The sequence below is a fragment of the Lontra canadensis genome, unplaced genomic scaffold (genome assembly GCF_010015895.1).
Source record: "Lontra canadensis isolate GAN:19392208 unplaced genomic scaffold, GSC_riverotter_1.0 scaffold163, whole genome shotgun sequence".
NCBI lineage: Eukaryota > Metazoa > Chordata > Mammalia > Carnivora > Mustelidae > Lontra > Lontra canadensis.
The window spans coordinates 1,225,636-1,246,185 of NW_022631157.1; the positions used below are offsets into that span (position 1 = coordinate 1,225,636).

The following is a 20,550-nucleotide window of genomic DNA, read 5'->3' on the forward strand; positions in this document are numbered from 1 at the left end:
ACATTTGAGCAGGTTTCCACTTGACTTACATTCTGCAATCTTCCTTTCACCTTGACACTATGATTTTCACATGAAAAGGTAGCAAGCAATTTGGCCTTCTCAGAGAACGCGTCTTCCAAAGATGCAATTTTTACCTGATCAGTTATGTTGGCTGGAGAGTATATAATTTCATGGTATAAAGAGTAATGCTATCTTATTACTTTCAAATTATAAAGATGTATTATAAAGTAAAATGCAAGAAAGAAAAATCACAACAGGTTTAAGATGCTTTTGTGCTTTTTGTATAATGGGATTCTCAAGAAGTAAGGGGCACATTTTCTATTGGCTTTCAAATTTGTAACTTGCACCCTTCACAGAGCCAACTCCAAGAACTTCCAGATGATTTCAGTGGCAACAACCAAATCTTCAAGAGCACACATGACTAATGAAAGTTTTGCTCATCTTGCCTCCTCAAAAGGCCCACATCACTAGACTTTCCTTTGGCTACTTTAAATAGACTTACTCTAAGCCTGTTGGTTCCCCTAAAAGATTTTATTTTTCTTTTGCTCAACAGTTATTTCCCCTTGTTCCAGAGCTTTTCTGTGCATTCATTCATTCATTCATTCATTTATTTTTAAGAGAAGAAAACACAATCTTTAATGAACCCACCTGCACAGAAACCAGGGAACACTGCCTGCCTCAAGGTCCTAGTGGGAAAAAAACTTGGTCCCTTGCAAAAACCTTCTTATAAAAACAAAAGGCTTCAAAGCACCAGTGGCTAAACCCATTGAGTAGAAAGGAGGCTGGGAAGTGGGGGTGGGAGGAGAGGGCTGGAGGCAGGAGTTGGCCTGGAAGCAGGATGGCAGCCAGGCCCGAAGGGAGCTGCCCCCTTCTTGAGTGGAACCCCTAGCTACCTGGGTAGACCATATGAGACCTCAGTGCCTGGGGTGGCCAGTGGAATTCCTGGGGCTGGCTCCTTGGCACAGCACTGCAGAGGGGATTTTCTGTGCTTTTTAAGTATTAATTACTACAGTTCTGCCAGAACAATCACCATACAAGTGGCTGCATTCATGAAGCATTAACTCTTAATCACTAGTACTCATGCAATTCACTACCCTTCTTAATTTGCATCAGTCTTACATTGGAGACACACAAAAGTACTGAACTTTCCAACATACTTAAGAAATGTTTACAACAGTGGTTTTTTTTTTTTTTACAAGTCTTTAATTAAAAAAACTCAAAAATATATAATCAAGCATTTTACATAATGCATACATTCTTAATATCTGCAGGTAAGATAAATAACAGAAGGCAAAAGCAGATACACTGGATTGCTTCTCTTTGGCAAATCACCAATATTACCCCCTGCAGAAACATGATACATGTAAAAAAAACATAAAAATAAAAATAAAAAAGCAAAACCATTAAAATTGTCCCTTAGTACAAATAACAAAGTATTTACCAATAATACAGTAGATGGAATTTTCAAATTGACTAAAATTGGTAATACTTTTTATCACGGGGTTGAAGTAGCAAGCTGCTTTCCAAAATTAAGGCCCGCAGCAATGATTATATAGTTATGGCGGGGGGGGGGGAACACGATGAGGGACGGACAGATGGACATGGACACACACACACACACACACACGCTTTTCCTAGTTATACCCTGGCTCTGTTTTTATTTAATGATGTCACATTCAAATTCTACCTCTCGGATGCCATTCCTAAAGAAAATAAGATCCTTTCCCTGTGGGTTTTACCTGCAGATCAGATGCCTGACTCCTCCCACTCGCAACCAAATTTGTATTTTAAAAAATCAGGAACCAGCTTTCTTTAGCCAGTATTTACCATCTAACTCAGTGGCCCAGAATAAAAAAATTCCTTCCATTTTATAGTGAAGCTAGGTATTGCAGCTCTACTGAAGCAGTATATACATGTTGGAACTAAAAGTTAAAAAAGCAGAAGGGTCCATTCAACATGTAGCAGCTTTTATCTAAATATATACATGTATGTATATGGTTTCACAGTTAAATTTTAGGAAAAAAAAATTTTACATGTGATATGTCTGGAAACAGTTCTCCTATAGTCTATAAATAATATTTTAATATGCTCAAATGATCAAAATGCACAAGAATGTATCAAATTAAATAAGTCTTCTAAACCTTGAAGAACAGATACTTGAAGTCAGTCAAGCTTGAGGTTTGTGTCAAGTGTGCTCTGTCAGACCCTAGGACGAGGGAAGACAGAGCCCTCTAGAGACGATAGGAGAGAAACTCCAAAACTTTGGAAGGAATCGGTAGCTCCTGGACCTCTTGGGTGGGCATCACTCTCCGGATCGACATGCGACACAAATGTTGAAGGCTAGGAACTTGCCTCGGAGTGGCCCAGAAATAGACACTTCCATCATGTGTCCTAAACAGAAAACAACAAAAAACATCACAAGCTCAGGCACCTTCGTACACATATTTCAGCATCCTACAGCTCAAACTAACATCCGAGGCTGTGTATGACAGTCACAAACTACACACTAAAACCTAATTAAGGAAGACTAACCAATGATCTTCCTTATGACAACATAACAGTATTGTAAGAAACCCTTATGGAAAACTTAGTGATAATAAAAACTGGCTGCTTTGACTAAAAGCCACCTCAGGGCACCTGGCTGGCCCGGTCAGTTAAGCATTGGACTTTGGCTTGGGTCATGATCTCAGGAGCCTGGGATGGAGTCCCCCATCCGGCTCTCTGCTGTGCAGGGAACCTGTTTCTCCCTCTGCCTGTCTCTTCTACCCTTCCTCCATCTCTCCCTGTCAAATAAATAAATGAAATCTAAAAAATAAAATAAAAGCCACCTTAAATTAAACTGCCTCTTAAAGAAAATAGAAAAATCAATTTACCCAGCAGCTAAAACACTGCCATCAGTAGAAAAGGCACAGCAAAGACCATTGCTCAAAGGTGCAACTTGAACTGGATAATCCTCATCAATTCTCCAGAACCTCACCATTCTAGAAAGGAAATAAGTTATCCACTGAGTATCTAGCAGGATATTTAAGGTAAAAGCAACATTAATACTTCAGACAAAAAATGCCACTCTGAGTCATAAAATACACACCACACATAGATACACACAGTCACTGCAGCAAGCAATTACTCTAACTCAATTACTCTAACTTGCTTTATAAAGTATTTTCTAGCCTATACCAATCAGTAATTTGGATCAACTCACACTTAAGAGACTATAATGCATGGCTGCCTTCCCTTCCCAGTGTTCAGATCCATAATGGTCACAAGCAGAATCCTTCTCCTTATACTCAATATCTGAGAATTTGCACAGCCAAATGAAATTTCTTTGGCAAACAGGGATGTTATATTAACATTATGTAACAACATTACAAAATCAAAAGACTAATTTATGAAAATACTATAATTAACAACACGTCTGTGAATCAAGATCTGCCAATCTTATTTTTCCAAAAAGCAGAAAGGGTTTTACTCTCTTCCCAACACATTTAAAAAACCTTTTCAGGAACGTCTGGGTGGCTCAGTGGGTTAAAGCCTCTGCCTTCGGCTCAGGTCATAATCCCAGGGTCCTGGGATCAAGCCCTGCATCAGGCTCTCTGCTCAGCAGGGAGCCTGCTCCCCCGCCACCCACCGCCTACTTGTGATCTCTGTCAAATAAATAAATAAATAAATAAATATCTTAAAAAAACAAAACAAAAACAAAAACAAAAACAAAACCTTTTCACGGAGGTAGAAGGTGTCTAGAAACAGCAGAGACTGGATATTCAAAATCTGAACAGAGAAACAGTGATTGCTGGCAAAAACAAAAACAAAAAAACAAACAAAACAACACTTTCTCTGTTCTGGAAAGACAACAGTGACTCACTTTCTGAATTAATGTGACCAAATTAATTAATACTGTATACCATACACATTGTATAATAAAAGCATGAGCAAAAGGAATGGTGCTACCTAGGTTCTGCTTCATACCAATAAGTAGTACACCTCACTCATGTGACATTTCATCTTGTAGCCTCAAAAGCAGTGGACACAAGTGACTCTGCTTTTACCATTTATTTCACTTTGAAAATGTCATTCTGCTTCAACCTTTACAAGGTATTACTGAAAAAAAAAAAAGACCCAGTTTGCCTACACTAGTTAACACACAAGAAACACAGGGAAAGGCATGGATTATCTTTAGTTTGCACAACTCTTCTTCTTCAGGCTAAAATTCTTTAAGACACACATCTCTCAAAGTCTTGTCTGGAGAAACAGACACTAAAACCCACACTGCAGAAAGACTTTTTTTTTAAGCCTTGAAAATGTTTCCAGTAAGTAGAAAGATGAAAGTAAATCTTTAAAAGACAGTAACAGGTCAAACTATAATTCACACACTTACTTATCATCAGCAAGGCTTGCAACATGCAGTCCATCATGACTAAAAGACACAGACCGTACCCATCGGTCATTTGCTCCTCCAGCAAATATTGGAGTAGGTGGGGGAAACAGGTGCCTGAGGTCAAATACATGTTTCCAGTGAAAATGAGAGTCACTTCAAGAAGCAAAACTACCCGGGTACAAAATATATCTGTCTCTGAATAATGTTTGAAGAGGCCTTAATGACCACAGCTGAGGAGACTGAGCAGAGCTGATTCAAATTAAATGAAAGGAACCTTAAAAGAATTACTAATCTTCTTTTCACAATGTGGTTTAAGACACTAAGATTAACTCCAACGTCAGTTTCAACTGTTTTTCAAAAACCTTGACATGAAACTCTAAATATAATTATCACTTCTACAGAGTCATATACTGTCTAATGACAGTAACATGATCTGTATCAAGAGAGCCAAATTTGTTTTTAGAGTTTTTATCTAAAGCTCTTATTATTCAAGGACTTAAATAATACTGAAATTTAAAACTATGACAGACTACAATTTTAAGTCTCACATGTTAGTGATTCCAATCATTCATGTAGTTTCTTAAAAGTTATACTAACAGCCAGAGATGAACCACAGACAACAATTAATTCATGCTGTACCCACCCAAATTCCATCACAATGTGTCCAGTATGTGGATCCCAGATATATACTCGAGTATCATAAGATGCAGTAGCCAGTAATGCTCCATCAGGAGAAAAGTCACAAGCTACAACATCATGGTGGTGTCCTTCTAGTTTCCGTATCATGGTATATTTATCCATATTCCAAAGGAAAACCTGCAATAAAAAGGCAAATGTTATAGCTTCATTCAGACACACAGAGGACAAAATGGCACAACTTAATATAAAATAACTAAATTTAATTAACATTATATTAAACATTATAAATTATGAATAATTAAAAGAATATGTATGCTCAGTGTCATAGATTAAAAAATCAGCCTTTAAGTTAATTAAAGTAGACATGCAAATTCTATTTCAAATGTTTCTGTTAAATGTTAATTTAAAAATAAGCCTAAACATAAAAAAGGCAATGCAATTTTTAACCACAAAGTTATACTGAAATCCATTTATTCCAAAAACTAATTAACTAAAATATATACAGAAATAAATAGGGTTAAGTACTACAAACCCTTCTTTTTTTTCCCAGAAACTACCAAATTTTTAAAAAATATACAGACAGAAAATGTAACGTTAACAAATTGTTACTCCATTGGCATCTCCCTTTGAGATAATCACTTGTTTACAATAGGCTTGGGTCACCAACGTGAGCCTAGGAAGAGAAACAGATACTGCAAGCAAAGAGAATTTTCACAGCCAAATGAAATTTCTTTGGCAAACAACAAGGATGTTAAACCACATTACAAAATGAAAAGACTAACTTATGAAAATATTACAATTAACATGTCTGTGAATCAAATTTGCCAATCTTATTTCCCAAATAGACCACAATCATTAGTCATTTTAAATATAAAACATTTAAATTACTTTAGTACAAGTTTACACATAGTTTTCGATTCTATAAGATCAATACTCAGACTGTGCAGAATAGTTCTGAATAGGATTTAAATGTTTACGTCAGTCTAGTTGTATTAAATACAAGCTTGGAGGTTTACAACAATCCTAATAAGACAATCTCTCCTCTTGGAATAAAGCAATCCTTTTTGCTACTTTTTTCTGCACAGAAACAATATTTTTACTTCCAAAGAAAAATAAATACAAATTTTAAGTTGGATCAAAGTCTTACTGTATCTCTAACATCTCAAAGAATTCCAAAAAATAGCACAGAGAAACCATTTGAAAGCCAATTACATTACATTAAATTGGTTTCACATGTCAGACTCCCAATTCCACAAGACTGGAAGATCAATTTACTTGGAGTCAGTGGGTTTCACTGCGGGGGAAATCACTTTAAAAAAGAAAAAAAGAAAGAAAGAAAAGCAGAAAGTGGACATCGACCAGCACCTGTGTACGTACAGTACACCTTGCAGCCGAATGCAAGGTTACTTCATCCTATGGTAAAGGTCGCCCCCAGCCCGGTAGCCAGAGATGCCACTCTTTCTGCCCAGCTAACACCATTGTGCGCCTGTGTGCGAGTGGTGCCAGCATAACCTCAATCACACCAATATTGCTGCCACCACCTGTGACAGGGAAAGCAAGAAGCATATGGAAAACACACAGCCTAAAATAGCAATGTCAATATCCAGCTTTGTTCTTATGAATTTTAAAGAACTGAATACTTTTTTCCTAAACTTCTAATATTTCCAACTATTATTTTAACATACTTCTTGGCTAAATAAAATGCATTTAAAACCAGCCTCCCACCCCCAGTAATTCAGAGTGTTTCTGAATACCCCACAGATTTGGACTCCACCATTTTTCATAAACATCTGAAGCTAGTAAGATCTCTTTAATTACACTAAGAGCTGGCAGACAACTAAAAGAGTTCATTAAAAAGCATAACCCTCTCAAGAGTCACTTTATACTTAATCTGTCCACAGGTATGCTATGCCAGACAGACCTTGTCAATTTCATCTATAATTCACTCTACATATACTATTAGATTTTTAAGTTACTTTTTTTCAGTTAAATGTCCAGGACCAGCTGGGAATCAAAACTTTTTAAACAGCAAACTGGACAAAAAAAATAGAACAACAGAGAAGAATTAGCGGTAATGTCTTAACATTTGGACTAGGTCTCTTCTATAGCACATAAACTTTACTATAGCACATAAACTTTCCTAGATCTTCGAAAAAGTAAAATTGACATACCCCTTACTTTATGAATATTATCGCTGACTAAAAGCAATCCAATTTCTCATTCCACAATCAATAACTATATTTAATTTCCCTCATGCAAATTCTCCATCATGAAATAAAATACTTAAGATATTCATGACACCGAGCACAGACTTAACAGATTACTTAGATTTAAAATGATTATGCACACATCATTACAATCCAGTTCACAATGAATGTACAAGAACTTTGATACATACTGCTTTACTGGCTCCCACTGAACACAGCATAGAAGAGTCAGGAGAGAATGCACAGCTATACACCCAGTTCTGATGGCCCCTGAATACTTTCATCATGTTTCCTGAACAAAAAGAAATACCTGTGTTAACCTTAGAGTTCACTTCAAATGAGCAGCATTTCAAAAATGGCAGAATCACAGATTACAAAATTCTATAGCAGCTGTGACTTATCTGTAAGTAGGGTTGGATATAAACCAACTGCTTATTTTGTAAAGTTCTACTGGAACACAACCATGCCCATCTGTTTATGCTGTGCTACAGTGGCAGAGGTAACTAAGGCAGAGACAGCATGGTCCATGAACCTAAAATAGTTACCACCTGGCCCTTTAGGGAAAAGTCTGCTGACCCTTCACCTATAGAAGATAGAATTCTTTTAGTCTAATACACTTATTCTACAAATGAAGGAACTGGAATACTTCAAAGCTGAGACCTGAGGAACAACTTCAAAATGCCTTTCATCCTTCCTTTCTGATAACCTACATTCCATTCCAAAGCCCCTGTGCATTATATCTAAACCACACAATTATGTCTACAGATATTTTAATTCTTAGTTCTACAAATACTTACTGAATGCCTACTATGTCAGGCACTGAGGAGACAGCCATGAATAAGACAAAGTCCCAACTCTCTTGAGTTTATATTTTACTGAATTCGTATTATTTTTTGAGGGGTGGGAAGGGGAGAGAGGGAGAGAGAATCCCAAGCAGGCTCCATGCCCCAGCATGGAGCCCAATGGATGGCTCAGTCTCACAACTCTGAGGATCATGACCTGAGTTGAAATCAAGAGTCAGATGCTTAACCAACTGAGCCACCCAGGCGCCCCTGAGTCTGTATTCTTAAATGCACACAACTGAAAATGTGTTGAGGGGCGCCTGGGTGGCTCAGCGGGTTAAAGCCTCTGCCTTCAGCTCAGGTCCTGATCCCAGGGTCCTGGGATCAAGCCCCACACTGGGCTCTCTGCTCAGCAGGGAGCCTGCTTCCTCCTCTCTCTCTCTCTCTGCCTGCCTCTCTGCCTACTTGTGATCTCTGTCAAATAAATAAATAAAATCTTAAAAGAAAATAAAAGTTTAACCACCAAATTGTTGTAATTGTTGGGATCTCTCCACCCCTCAACAGCCGAAAATTCAGAGAACACTAAGATGCAAAGGAGGTCCGCCATGGTTCGGTAAGACAAGCATATTATTTCGTCAGGCAATGGTTATAGACAATCGGCTGGAACAAGTCTCCAAACCCCAGACTTTTGTTTCCTACTACCTTCAGTTTAAGTCAGCAATACTTCTAAGCAAGCCCTTAACCTTGAGCCTGAGGCTCTCAGAGCACTATCAGATCTTAAATATAAGGTGTTAGCTAAAACTGTAAACTTTCTCATTAGCGGCTAAGAAGCAGAAAGAGATGCTCATCTCTGGTCCTCTTAAATGAGGTGGACTCTCCCAAACTTTCTATGCACTGCAATTAACAAAGTTTCAGATAAAACCCGAGTACTTAACACTAACATACCTTTTATTTATCTTTTTATTTACAGATTTTTATTTGTCAGAGAGAGAGAGTGTGCACAAGCAGGGGGAGCAGCGGGTGGAGGGAGAAGCAGGCTTCCTGATGAGCAGGGAACCCAATATGGCCTAACTGAGCCACCCAGGTGTCCCTAACATACCTTTCATTATCTTGGATAGCAAGTCTTTCAGTAATTTCTTACTTAACCTATCCAACTTATTATTATGCTTATAAGCTTTTAGTTATAAATCCTGGTATATAAATGTCTTAATCTAAATTTTATTAGATTACTAAATTATATATAACTTCGAGACCTACTTAAATTTTTGCTAAGCAAATGAAGTTAACAACCTTCCCTAAGATGAAGGAAATAAACACAGACCAGTTAATTTATAAAACCCTAAAACTGACCCAGATTTTGTCCTCATATAGCTGATACAGATCTGTGTGGTTAGTTTCTGAGTAATATAAGATTGTTTAGAGTAACTGCTGGTTCCTGTTCTGGGTCATATTTATGGTTGCATTTGATCTGCACAAGGGAAGGGATCAAACAATTAAAAGAGAAGAGGAAACTTTGATCATAGGCCACTTTTAAAGTCAAACACCCCAGATGATCGACACTTCTTGGCATCTCTCATTAATGATGTTAAGAAACTCATTCTGTTTCACAGCTTGTAAAAAAGACATACCATCATCTTTCAGGTCCCAGACTCTCAGAGTTTTGTCTCTTGAAGCTGATACTAGGATCAAGCTCCCATCTGGAGCAAAAGTTAAATCTCTGACCACTTCAGTATGATCTACCAAGTTAAGGAGGAGTTTTCCTAAATCCAATGGAAGAGGGGAAAAAAGACAGTGTTGTTAATTTTTATCAGCTTCTCTTTAAAATAGGGTTCTTCACCATAAAAAATTATATAGATATGTAGAAATACTTGTCACCTCCTGAGTCTCCCAAGCATAAAGTGACTTAATAGTGCTTTTACTATCACCTTTAAAGATTCTCTATTTACACAGTTGTAAAATGGATTATTTCCAGGATAACAAAACCTAAATTTATTAGATCAGCCTAGAGAGAATTCCTGAAATGCAAACAAGTTATTTTCCCATCAGGAAAACCCACATTATCATTTTTAAATCTTTGTACAGTATGATTTTAATATAAAACCAAATTTTCCCTTTTCTTTTCCTTGGCCTTGGATTACTAAGACTGTCCAACTCCCCAAAAGATTCATGTTATCTCACAACAACCTAAATTTTCAAGAATAATCAGTGAAAAAATATGCTTTATGCATCTAATATTGAGAGTTTTGTTTTCTATGAAAATCTATGTGCGTTCCTTCAATTTTTTCAAGAATCCAATCAAATTTACTGATTCACTGTCCTCATTCAATAGTAGCATCACCTGCTGTGTTCTATTGTACCTAGTTTTCCCACTCATTTTAAAAAATGTCTTCAAATTTTTGAGTACATACCATCAGCCAAACTGTTTTAGTCAGTGAATATCAAGTTCACTTTTAATTGCCCAAAGAATTTACCTTCTGAACCTATCTGGTTAAACTTTAAATACAATGTCACTAAAACTTCCAAAGGTTAGACAATAATTTTAAAACCAGATTTGCATTGAAAGCCTCCAAGCTATCAACTGAAAAAGTATGTAAGAAAACACCCTGCCATTTGAGTCATAAACTAAATTATTAATTTATAAATTAAATTAAGGATTAAAATTTAAAATTAATGTTTATTCCTTAGACATGTCCTTCTTGCTGTAATATTCTCTGAAGAGTGACCAAGCAGTGAGAACTCTATTCATAAAATAAAACCATGAGCAGAAGATGCTATGGAGGCCAATCATAAAGACACATTCATAGCATCAATTCTTGCTTTTCAGCAAGTTAATCTCAAATCTTATCTTCTAGTGCCTATGAGAGATGCCCTGAATCACAAAATAATCAGGTTTGCTTTTCAAACTATGGCCCTGTACCTGTATATACATCCCATATTTTGATACGCCCATTGTTTAATCCTGTGGCAAGGAGCAGCTGATCCTGTCCGAATCTGAATCGATGCCATTCTATATTGACACAGCGACTCTGTTTTTCTGGAACCGAAGATCCAAAAGCAAGACTCCAGACTATGTCACCACAGTCTATAATATGTTCACGAGGTTTATTTTTCTGACCACCATCGCTATTTTGTCTTGACAGTCTCAAACCGCTTGAATTGGTGATATTCTTGGTGCCATGCAAGAGACTGAGGGGGAAAAAAGGTCAGATTGACATCTAGTTATTATGAACTCTGGACTCCTGCAGATACTAAATGATAAATGTTTGTTAAAATAACCTCAATTATTACCATAATGATACTGAGTTAACAATAGAATTCTATGGATGGGAAGGAGATATTTGCAATTAGCTATGAGGGTATGACCAAATAAATTCAAACCAACAGACATTTTCAGTTGCTGAGAGATTAAGTTTAACATTAAGCAATGTATAATTTCTTTGTGTCAAAATTTTCCTCAAAACCACTATAATCAATTAGGACTCCTTTAGCTAACCTAAAGTAAGTGTAACAAGCAAAAAACAAAACAAAAACCCTGATTAACTTAAGATATTTATATAAAGGTCAACTAGACACAAAAAGGATGAGATTAAATTTAATATGTATTTTTAAAAAACTTTCAATAAATAAACAAATCCAAGCAGAGGAATTTTAAGTACATAAAAATAATTAATTACACGATCACCATACTGCTGTTATCTAATAAAATGTTGTGAAATTCAAAAAGCGTCACATAACAAAAGGTCCTCTTCCCTTGCTTAAGGCAATATAGACACTACCAAGGAACCAGTAATCTGCTTTTTAATACAAAGACACAAAAGCATCTGAGAAAGTAGTCCATAACGTAAAAGGTCAAACAATTCTTCTCACAAATTTTCCAATAAATATATTCAGTTTATGATTAAGATACACTTACAATACCCTACACTACAAAGAAAAACTTAAATATCACAATCTTTCTATTACTCCACACAGATAACAGTAAATTCTACAAAGACATACAATATACAAATTAGAAGAGAGTCTTACAAGTTCTTAAGGCACTGGGACCAGGGAACAAGCTTTACTGTACGATGTCCTTGTGACCAAGCAAAGTACGAACCATCTGGAGCAAAAGCAACAGTCCAATTTTCACGACCACATTTCTTGTCAAAGGGAGCTGCTGGAGCTAGAAGTTCACCTATAGTACGTGATCTCACTAAAAGAAGAAAAGATACAGAGGACATCACATATAACCAATAATGAATCTGAGACTTCCTCAATATGAATTTGGGACTCTCAACTTCATTGAGTTTCGATGCAGACAAGGTCTAAGGAGTTCTGATTTCTACCCTTAATGATAGTAACTATCTTCAAGTTTTTTTTTTTTTAAATACTTTTTTTTTTTAAGATTTTATTTATTTATTTGACAGACAGAGATCACAAGTAGGCAGAGAAGCAGGCAGAGAGAGAGGAAGGGAAGCAGGCCCCCTGCTGAGCAGAGAGCCCGATGCGGGACTCGATCCCAAGACCCTGAGATCATGACCTGAGCCGAAGGCAGCGGCTTAACCCACTGAGCCACCCAGGCGCCCCTATCTTCAAGTTTTGATAAAGTGGTTTTCCAACATCTCCCCACCCAAGAGCTTGTTTAGAAAGCTTCAATTAAAAAACCTGCTTAAGGGGCACCTGGGTGGCTCAGTGGGTTAAAGCCTCTGCCTTCCTCTCAGGTCACGATCCCAGAATCCTGGGATAGAGCCCTGCATTGGGCTCTCTGCTCAGCAGGGAGCCTGCTTCCTCCTCTCTCTCTCTCTCTGCCGGCTTGTAATCTCTGTCAAATAAATAAACAAAATCTTCAAAAAAAAAAAAAAAAAGCAAGCCCTGGTTAAGGTACTGTAATATCAGGGTTAGCAATTACTCAACTCCTGACTTTTGCACTGCCTTATGTTTTCATCAAAATACTGACATTTAAAATGCAACAGGCCAAACTCACTTTGTAAGGAAAGTATCTTCCAATAAGTTTGTAATTTTCAAAAACCACAAACCACTATAAAATACAATACTATATCATTATTCAAAGGAAAGCAATATTAAGTGGTCTATTTAAACATGATATTCCTTTTTTTTTTTTTTAACTTTTTAAAGTTACCTCCAAACCCAATGAGGGGCCTGAAGTCACAACCCCAAGACCAAGAGTCACATGCTCCACTAACTGAGCCAGTCAGGCGCCCTAACATGAATATTTTTTCAGGCCCCAAAAATCATAAAATCATAAAACTCCTAGAACTAGAAAGGACTTAATGGTTATTCAGTACAATCTCCCAATTGCTGCTTTAAAATGTATTACGTTTGTGATCCTCAAACATCTTAATAGTGGGCCATAAACTGACCAAAAATGGAAGTAATTCTTTTGTTTTTTAAGGACAGAGAATAAACAATCTCATATGTTTGTAATTTAATTAAGACTACTTAAATTTAGGGGCACCTGGATGGCTCAGTCAGTTAAGCGGCTGCCTTTGGCTCAGGTCATGATCCCAGGGTCCTGGAAGAGCCCATCCAGGTGCCCTGCTCCATGGGAAATCTGCTTTTCCCTCTCCCTCGTGAGCTCCCCCTGCTTGTGCTCTCTTGCTCATGTGCTCAAATCTCAAATAAATAAATAAAATCTTGAAAGAAAAAAAAGGTACCTATATTTATCATTCATAACAAAAACTGGCACATTATCAGAGTACAGAGACTTTTCGTTCGCATTTAACAAGAAGCGTTGTCAACAAGCTCTTACTATACATTTGTGTATGCAAACTTGGCCAGAATTTCCTCAACTTGGGTAAAGAATCTTTATCAGTCACTGTATCACCACTGCTCTCTTGGGCTGGCCTTGATTTCAAATTTTGCTATTCTTCCTTTTCAGGTATAAATTAGTATCTCTTTAGTTTCCCTACTTTCTATTCAGTGATTAGTTCTCTGGTTAACTATTTTTAGGTTTTGGGCTTAAACTTCCCAACAACTAAACTACATATATCCTATGTACTGCAGTTCAAATAAGAACCACTTATGCTCTTATTGCTAGAGCAGATATATACATACACCGGCCCCCCATGTACTCGTTCAGGTGACACTTCAAGTCTCAATGTGTGCTCTGTCAACAGCCAGTGGAGCACCTGGCATATGACAGGTGATCAGTAAATATTTACTGAGTGAATATAAAAGCACATGTATAAGCTCCCATTCTTAAATGATTTCAACATTTCCTTGTCCAAGTTTTTGATACATTAACAAACAAGCTATGGTTTAAAAAGTAAAACAGGGGACCCTGGGTGGCTCAGTGGGTTAAGCCTCTGCCTTCAGCTCAGGTCATGATCTCAGGGTCCTGCCTTATATCGGGCTCTCTGTTCATCGGGGAGCCTGCTTCCCCCTCTCTCTCTGCCTGCCTCTCTGCCTACTTGTGATCTCTGTCAAATAAATAAATAAAATAAAAATAAAGATAAAAAGTAAAGCAGGGGCACCTGGCTAGCTGAGTCAGCAGAACGTGTGACTGCTGATCTCGGGGTTGTAGGTCTGAACCCCATGTTGAGTGTAGAGTACTCAAAAATAAAATCCAAAAAAATACATATAAAAAGTAAAACAAAATTGAGACCTATTTTTTCTATGATATTCAGAAATATGAATACCTAATAGGGCTTACTGTGTTTTTGTGGAACTGACATTATCAAAAATTTTCCTTCTGATGACTCAAAAATCTTCCTCCTAGGGCGCCTGGGTAGCTCAGTCAGTTGAGTGTCTATCTACCTTTGGCTCCAGTCATGACCCCAGGGTCCTGGGATGGATCCCTGCATTGGGCTCTCTGCTCAGCGAGGAGTCTGCTTTCCCTTTGTGCTCTCTCTCAAATAAATAAAATCCTTAACAAAAAAATAAATCTTCCTCCCTGCCTTTGGGCTCTCCCTTTCTCTTTGTGCTCTCTCTCAAATAAATAAAATCCTTAACAAAAAAATAAATCTTCCTCCTTGCCACTCGACCCACTCAGTCCTGGTTCTGACCTAAGAGAAGAAGCTTAGTCCTGCTCTCACATGACAGTCATATACTGAAGACAGCCATGACATCAGCAAGTAAATCTTTTCATTTATAAATAAATAAACTGCCATAGGCCTTTCAATCACTCCTTAGTTTACATGGTTTCAAGTCCATTCCCCAACTTTGCCTACAATACTTCTCTGGAGAAACTCCAGTTGGTAATGGTCTTCATAAAAGTGGCACCCAGAACTAAACACAACACCTCAGGTGTGGTTTGATCAAAGGGGCAGAGCCCCCACCTACTCCCCACCCTTTATGGATAAGTGTATTCATAAAGCATAAGGTGACATTATTTTCACCAGCAGTTACATGACTTTAACATAAAATTCACAAACTAGTGACCCTCATATGTCTGCAGAATGATTTCCTTTCTTTCCTTTTTTTTTTTTGAAATATACAAATGATTTTTTTAAACTATTTTTTTTAAGCTTTTATTTATTTGACAGAGAGATCACAAGTAGGCAAAGCAGCAGGCAGAGAGAGAGGGGAAAGCAAGCTCCCTGCTGAGCAGAGAGCCCGATGCAGGGCTCGATCCCAGGACCCTGAGATCATTGCCTGAACTGAAGGCAGAGGCTTACTTAACCCACTGAGCCACCCAGGCACCCCTACAAAATGATTTTTTTGAAAGGGCTTGCTGTTCCTTATAGTCCTCCAAGGCCACACACATAGATGGTTAATCTCACCATGGTAGTTCATGTGCCTGATTCCTGAATTTGCATCCCCTGCCTAAATCTTTTTTTTTTTTTTTTTTAATATAACTTGGGTTTCTGTTTAATCCTATCTTTTGAAGGAAAAAGAAAGTTTGTAAGTCAGGGAAACAAGTTTTAAAATTCAACTGGAAAAAAAATTTTTTTCAACCAAAAAACCCAAGCATCTTCAAGAGAAAACCCCTAGCTAAACTTGATGAGTATATTCTTGTAACTTCTATCTCAAAAAAATAGAAGACTGGCCCTTATATTCAACTTTAAAAACATCTGGTTCATTAGACTAGAACACACCACTCCTTTAGCAAGCAAGATTAACCTTCCCATAAGACTTTTTTTACTTTAGCATCACTCTATTTTTCTTTTACCTTGACCACAATCACAAAACTCCTCTGGTATAAAGGTGGAAATTAACAACTAAAAATTGTTTCAAATAACAAAGACCATGAACTAATAAGCTAATTTATTCTTAAACACATAGACATTCAAGAAATGGGGTCATTATTTTAAAACTACCAAGTAAGGGGTATCTGGGTGGCTCAGTGGGTTAAAGCCTCTGCCTTCAGCTCCGGTCATGACCTCAGGGTCCTGCCCTACATCTCTCTCTGTTCATCGGGGAGCCTGCGTCCTCCTCTCTCTCTGCCTGCTTCTCTGCCTACTTGTGATCTCCGTCTGTCAAATAAATAAATAAAATCTTAAAACAAACAAACAAACAAACAAAACTACCAAATAAATAAATGCTATACTGTCACAAGTATTAGCAATTAAATTGGTGTTTCCTTGCTTGTTAACAGGCACATCAAATGATTTCTCCCCCTCCCCCAATGATCTTTGCCATCAAATGATTCAAGCACTCATTCAGATACTTACTGGTACAATATTATCTACAATATTATCAAGTAGCACAAGGTTATAATGAAGTGCTTTGAAAAAAAATTTTTTTAAGTTAAACCTTTATGACCTGCAGCTGTTTAATGTGAGTATCGTAAGAGATACATGATTTAACGACCTTGTATAAGGGAAAAGCTGCCTGCCATGGGAACTCAGCCATAAAATACAATTATCTGTACAGTAGTAACACACTGAGTTACTGCTGAACCAAGTGAACCAGATTTAGCTCCTTCTTCACATTCCTCTCAGCAATTTCATAACCAGAAAGGAAGGATCTGTGGTGGTGCCTTGTGAAAGAGGGCAGCAGCTTCAGGCAGTACTCCCTGTCTCACAAGACTTCTTTAATCAGTCTAGGAATCTTGCTTCTCCTCTTTCAGCACTTGATAAACTGAAGAGCTATAATTAATACTCAAGAAAAAAAGGGGAAAAGCTAAGTCCTTACTGAAAGATACAAAGCTACACAGAGATATTACTGTTTAACTCTGTATCCAAATGCTACTTCCAAAGAAACAAAGAAACAAAAAATGGGCTGGTGTGTGTGTGTGTGGGGGGGGGGGGGGTTCTAAAGCTTAGAAAAGGCCGAGGTTCTTTCAGATATTTGGCACCTGGCTAATAATTTTATACTACAGCCAGCAAATAACACTGAGATGTTACTAAATATGAAAAATGTTAACTGCAAAGGCTATTACTTAGTGTGGCTGGTTCTTCTACCTTATGCAGGTATGCTCAGAAGCTCTACTCAGCCGTTGGAAGGCAGGACTGGAAAGTTTTCAAAATAGTTCATCAAGATAAAGTAAAACAGATAAATGAAAGGCAGATCACTTATCTGTGATACTATCATGTAGCAGAGGAGGAAAAAAGCCCACTGGACTCCATTGGACTAAAGAACTTCTGGGTTCCATGTTCAACTTCAGCACCTACTTACTAGTCTTAAAATACAGTTAAAATAAAAAGTAGGCATGAATTTTGTTTTCCCTGTGTATTTATTTTTTTAAAGTTTTATTTAAATCTTTAAATAAATAAATAAATAAATTTGACAAGAGATCACAAGTAGGCAGAGAGGCAGGCAGGCAGAGAGAAAGCAGGCTCCCTGCTGAGCAGAGCCGGATGCGGGGCTCTGCCCTGGCTGATCCCAGGAAACTGAGACCATGGCCTGAGCCAAAGGCAGAGGCTTTAAGCCACTGAACCACCCAGGCACCCCTTCCCTGTGTATGTAAAACAGTTATTAGAAACAGGGTTAAAGTCCCCTCCTAACCTGCCATTTAACCTTATCCTTAAGAGAACAAAAGTCCAGAATTCTAAGATAGCTGTCTCTAGATGTAAAAACTGAACTCACATACAGGATAGAGGGCCTACTGGTTACTTCAGCTTCTCCCTCAGTCTAGAAGTACCTCCTCCATATATTTAAAGGCATACATCAAGAAAGAGGAAATGCAAAGGGTCTTTGCTCAGTAACCACTTCCAATTTTCATTTAATTAACACAGTAAGTTTGGCGCTGGTTTTTTTTGGGGGGGGCGGGGTGCAAAGTCTATTTTTTGTTTTAATGAAAACTACAATTTAAGATGTATCACATGACTTGGTAAGCTCAATGTTTACTAAGCCTATATCCATCAATGCACAGCACCAACTCCCCCCAAAATTATTCCAGTTATTTTCCCGTTAAGGGCGAATTTAAATGCGAGGTGCTCTCAACGACTTGACGCACAGCCTCCAGGATCTATTGCCCCGACTTCGGTGTGGCAGGGGCTAGCTTCTAGACCAGTTTTTAGACCGCCTTTTCTGAGCGCGCTCTTTCATACAACAGCTTTACTCCTGTCATTCCACCCAACCATTCTGCTCCTCCCCGCTCCTCTGGGTAGAAAAGATAATTGAGTCTCCTCCCCTGAGCCGCTGCCTTTCTTAACGCCACGCCGTTTTTAAAAAATGCTGCTTTAAAAAAAAAAAAAAATGCTGCTTCTTCCAGGCCGCTGGCACCTCTTCGGTCGTATTTCTCCTTTAGGAATAGCTGATATACCTACCTGAGGACCCCCTCCCCTTTCATTACACTCAGAACACCCAAGTTTACTTTTCGCGTCCCCAGACCTGCCCAGCACTGGCCTATCCACTCGACGCCCAGAGAACCCCAGGAGAATCACCATGCGCGTTCCTCCTTAAAGGAAACTGGGTTCCCCCGCGGGTGGGTGTCGGTCCCCGACCACACAGTCAGGAGCGCCCTGGGCGCCCAGGTTCCCCTGAACCCGAAGATCCGCCCACTGCCTCCCTCCTAGCCTCGCGCACATTAGACGCTGCATCAGTGACGACCCCATTTACCCCTCGGCGACACCCACCAGCGGGGCCGCTTCCTTCCTCTATGCTCCAGGGCTTGGCCCCGGCTCACCCCTTCTTCGCTTACTCTTCCTCCTCCGGGGACTCCCCGCCTCTCCGCAGCCCCGGGACGCTCACCAGACTCCTCACCCACCGACCCATTCCTCACCGATCTCTTTCTCGTTGACCCTCGGGGGAAAGCTGGCCATCTATGGGGCACCGTCTGATTCCGGGGGTGCGATGCGGATGCAACGACAGAGAAGGGATCGGCGAGCGCTGAGGGGCGTGACGCGGGCTCGGTCCCTCCCGGACCGGGGGACGGAGGGGAGGGGCGGGGGCGGAAGCGGGAGCCTCTGCCGACTCCCCCGGGAAAGCTCCGGAAGGCCTCTGACCAAACTACGGAGTCAAACACAGACAATAGACCCCGTTCCCTGCCACAAGCCTACGGACCAAAACGCTTCCTCCAACTCCGCCGATCGCAAACCAGACACTGGAGACAAAATGGCGGGCGACGCGAGAGATAGCAGGGCGGCGCGGGCGGGGTCTCGTGACGCCATCGCCCGAAGTCCCGCCCCCCGACGCTCGGGACGTGACGGCCTGGGCTCGGTGCCCCGCCCCCCGCCGGGTGCGCGCGGGCGTTTCAGCGAGGACCGGACAGGCTTGGGCAGGAAGAGCGCGGAGGCGAAGGCGGAATCCGGGGTGTATCCCCAGCCCACCCGAGGCCGGAACGCTGAGTCCGAGCTGCGCTTCTGGCTTGGTTTTGTTCCTCCCCTTCGCGGCCCCCGGAACGGTAGCGTGGTCTGTATTTCTAAGTTCAGATGCCTTCGAAAAGGCAAACGGGGAATCGTATAATACCTGTTAGCCTACCGCTCAAAGATGGAGTGGAATTTAAACATTTAAACTTGGACCAAAAAGAACAAAAAAGACATTTCAGATTTTACCCCGATTTGGCCACCTCCCTAGCCCTCACGTGCTTGATGCAAAAAATGAGATGAGAATGAACACCGATCGCGGTGCCCCAGCGGTGCGGACGGCGGTCATCCTGACCTGGCCGGCCAGTGTTTGCAAGGGTCGAGGTGACCAGGCGTGCGGGCGACCCACCCAGGCAGGGGACCTCCCTGCGCTGCCTTGTGCTGGCTGCTCCTGCATCCGGGCGGCCCCACAAGGCTCGGCCCTGCCCCGGCCTCTCCCGAGGCAGACCGGGTCGTGTCAGCTCAGACCGAGGTCTCTGGCAGGCAGCTAACTATTCACACAGGGCTAATGAAAGTGCCTGTCGGCCAAAGCCACGTTGCTTCCCGATCACGGATGACATACTTGCATTTTAAGGGGCCCTTCTGTGGTCTCTAATCCGTGTTCCACTGGAGGACATCTAAGGCTGGGAATTTCAAGTATGTGGCAGATACTGCTGGGAGAGGAGTTGCATGAGTCAGACTCTTCTGGGAGTTCTCAAATCACAGCACGTCAGGCAAGTCTACTTTTCTTTGCGTGTTAATTATTCCAATAGTGAAAGTTTAGTAGCAGGTTAAAGAAATCAACCCCTCTCTTTTATTTTCAGGCAACAAATTTATTGACGGCTTACTGTGTGCCCAGCACAGGGGCTAGTGGT

General features: G+C 39.8%; 1 protein-coding gene across 2 annotated transcripts; it reads right to left on the reverse strand.

The window, feature by feature from the left end:
- Nucleotides 1–1,629: 1,629 nt before the first annotated feature.
- Nucleotides 1,630–19,413, reverse strand: WSB1 (WD repeat and SOCS box containing 1). 2 transcript variants are annotated; one of them, XM_032845314.1, is made up of 9 exons: nt 19,114–19,412; nt 12,030–12,198; nt 10,921–11,189; nt 9,632–9,763; nt 7,413–7,513; nt 5,019–5,191; nt 4,376–4,489; nt 2,874–2,981; nt 1,630–2,391 (listed from the first exon to the last, which is right to left on the reverse strand). In XM_032845314.1, exons 1-9 carry the CDS (start codon nt 19,151–19,153, stop codon nt 2,232–2,234), a joined length of 1,266 nt encoding a protein of 421 aa, XP_032701205.1. In that variant the 5' UTR covers nt 19,154–19,412; the 3' UTR covers nt 1,630–2,231. The 2 variants fall into 2 exon arrangements, with proteins under 2 accessions (XP_032701205.1, XP_032701206.1); XM_032845315.1 differs by lacking the exons at nt 1,630–2,391; nt 2,874–2,981; nt 4,376–4,489; nt 5,019–5,191 and adding an exon at nt 5,418–6,555 and having other exon boundaries at nt 19,114–19,413.
- Between the last annotated feature and the right edge of the window lie 1,137 nt (nt 19,414–20,550).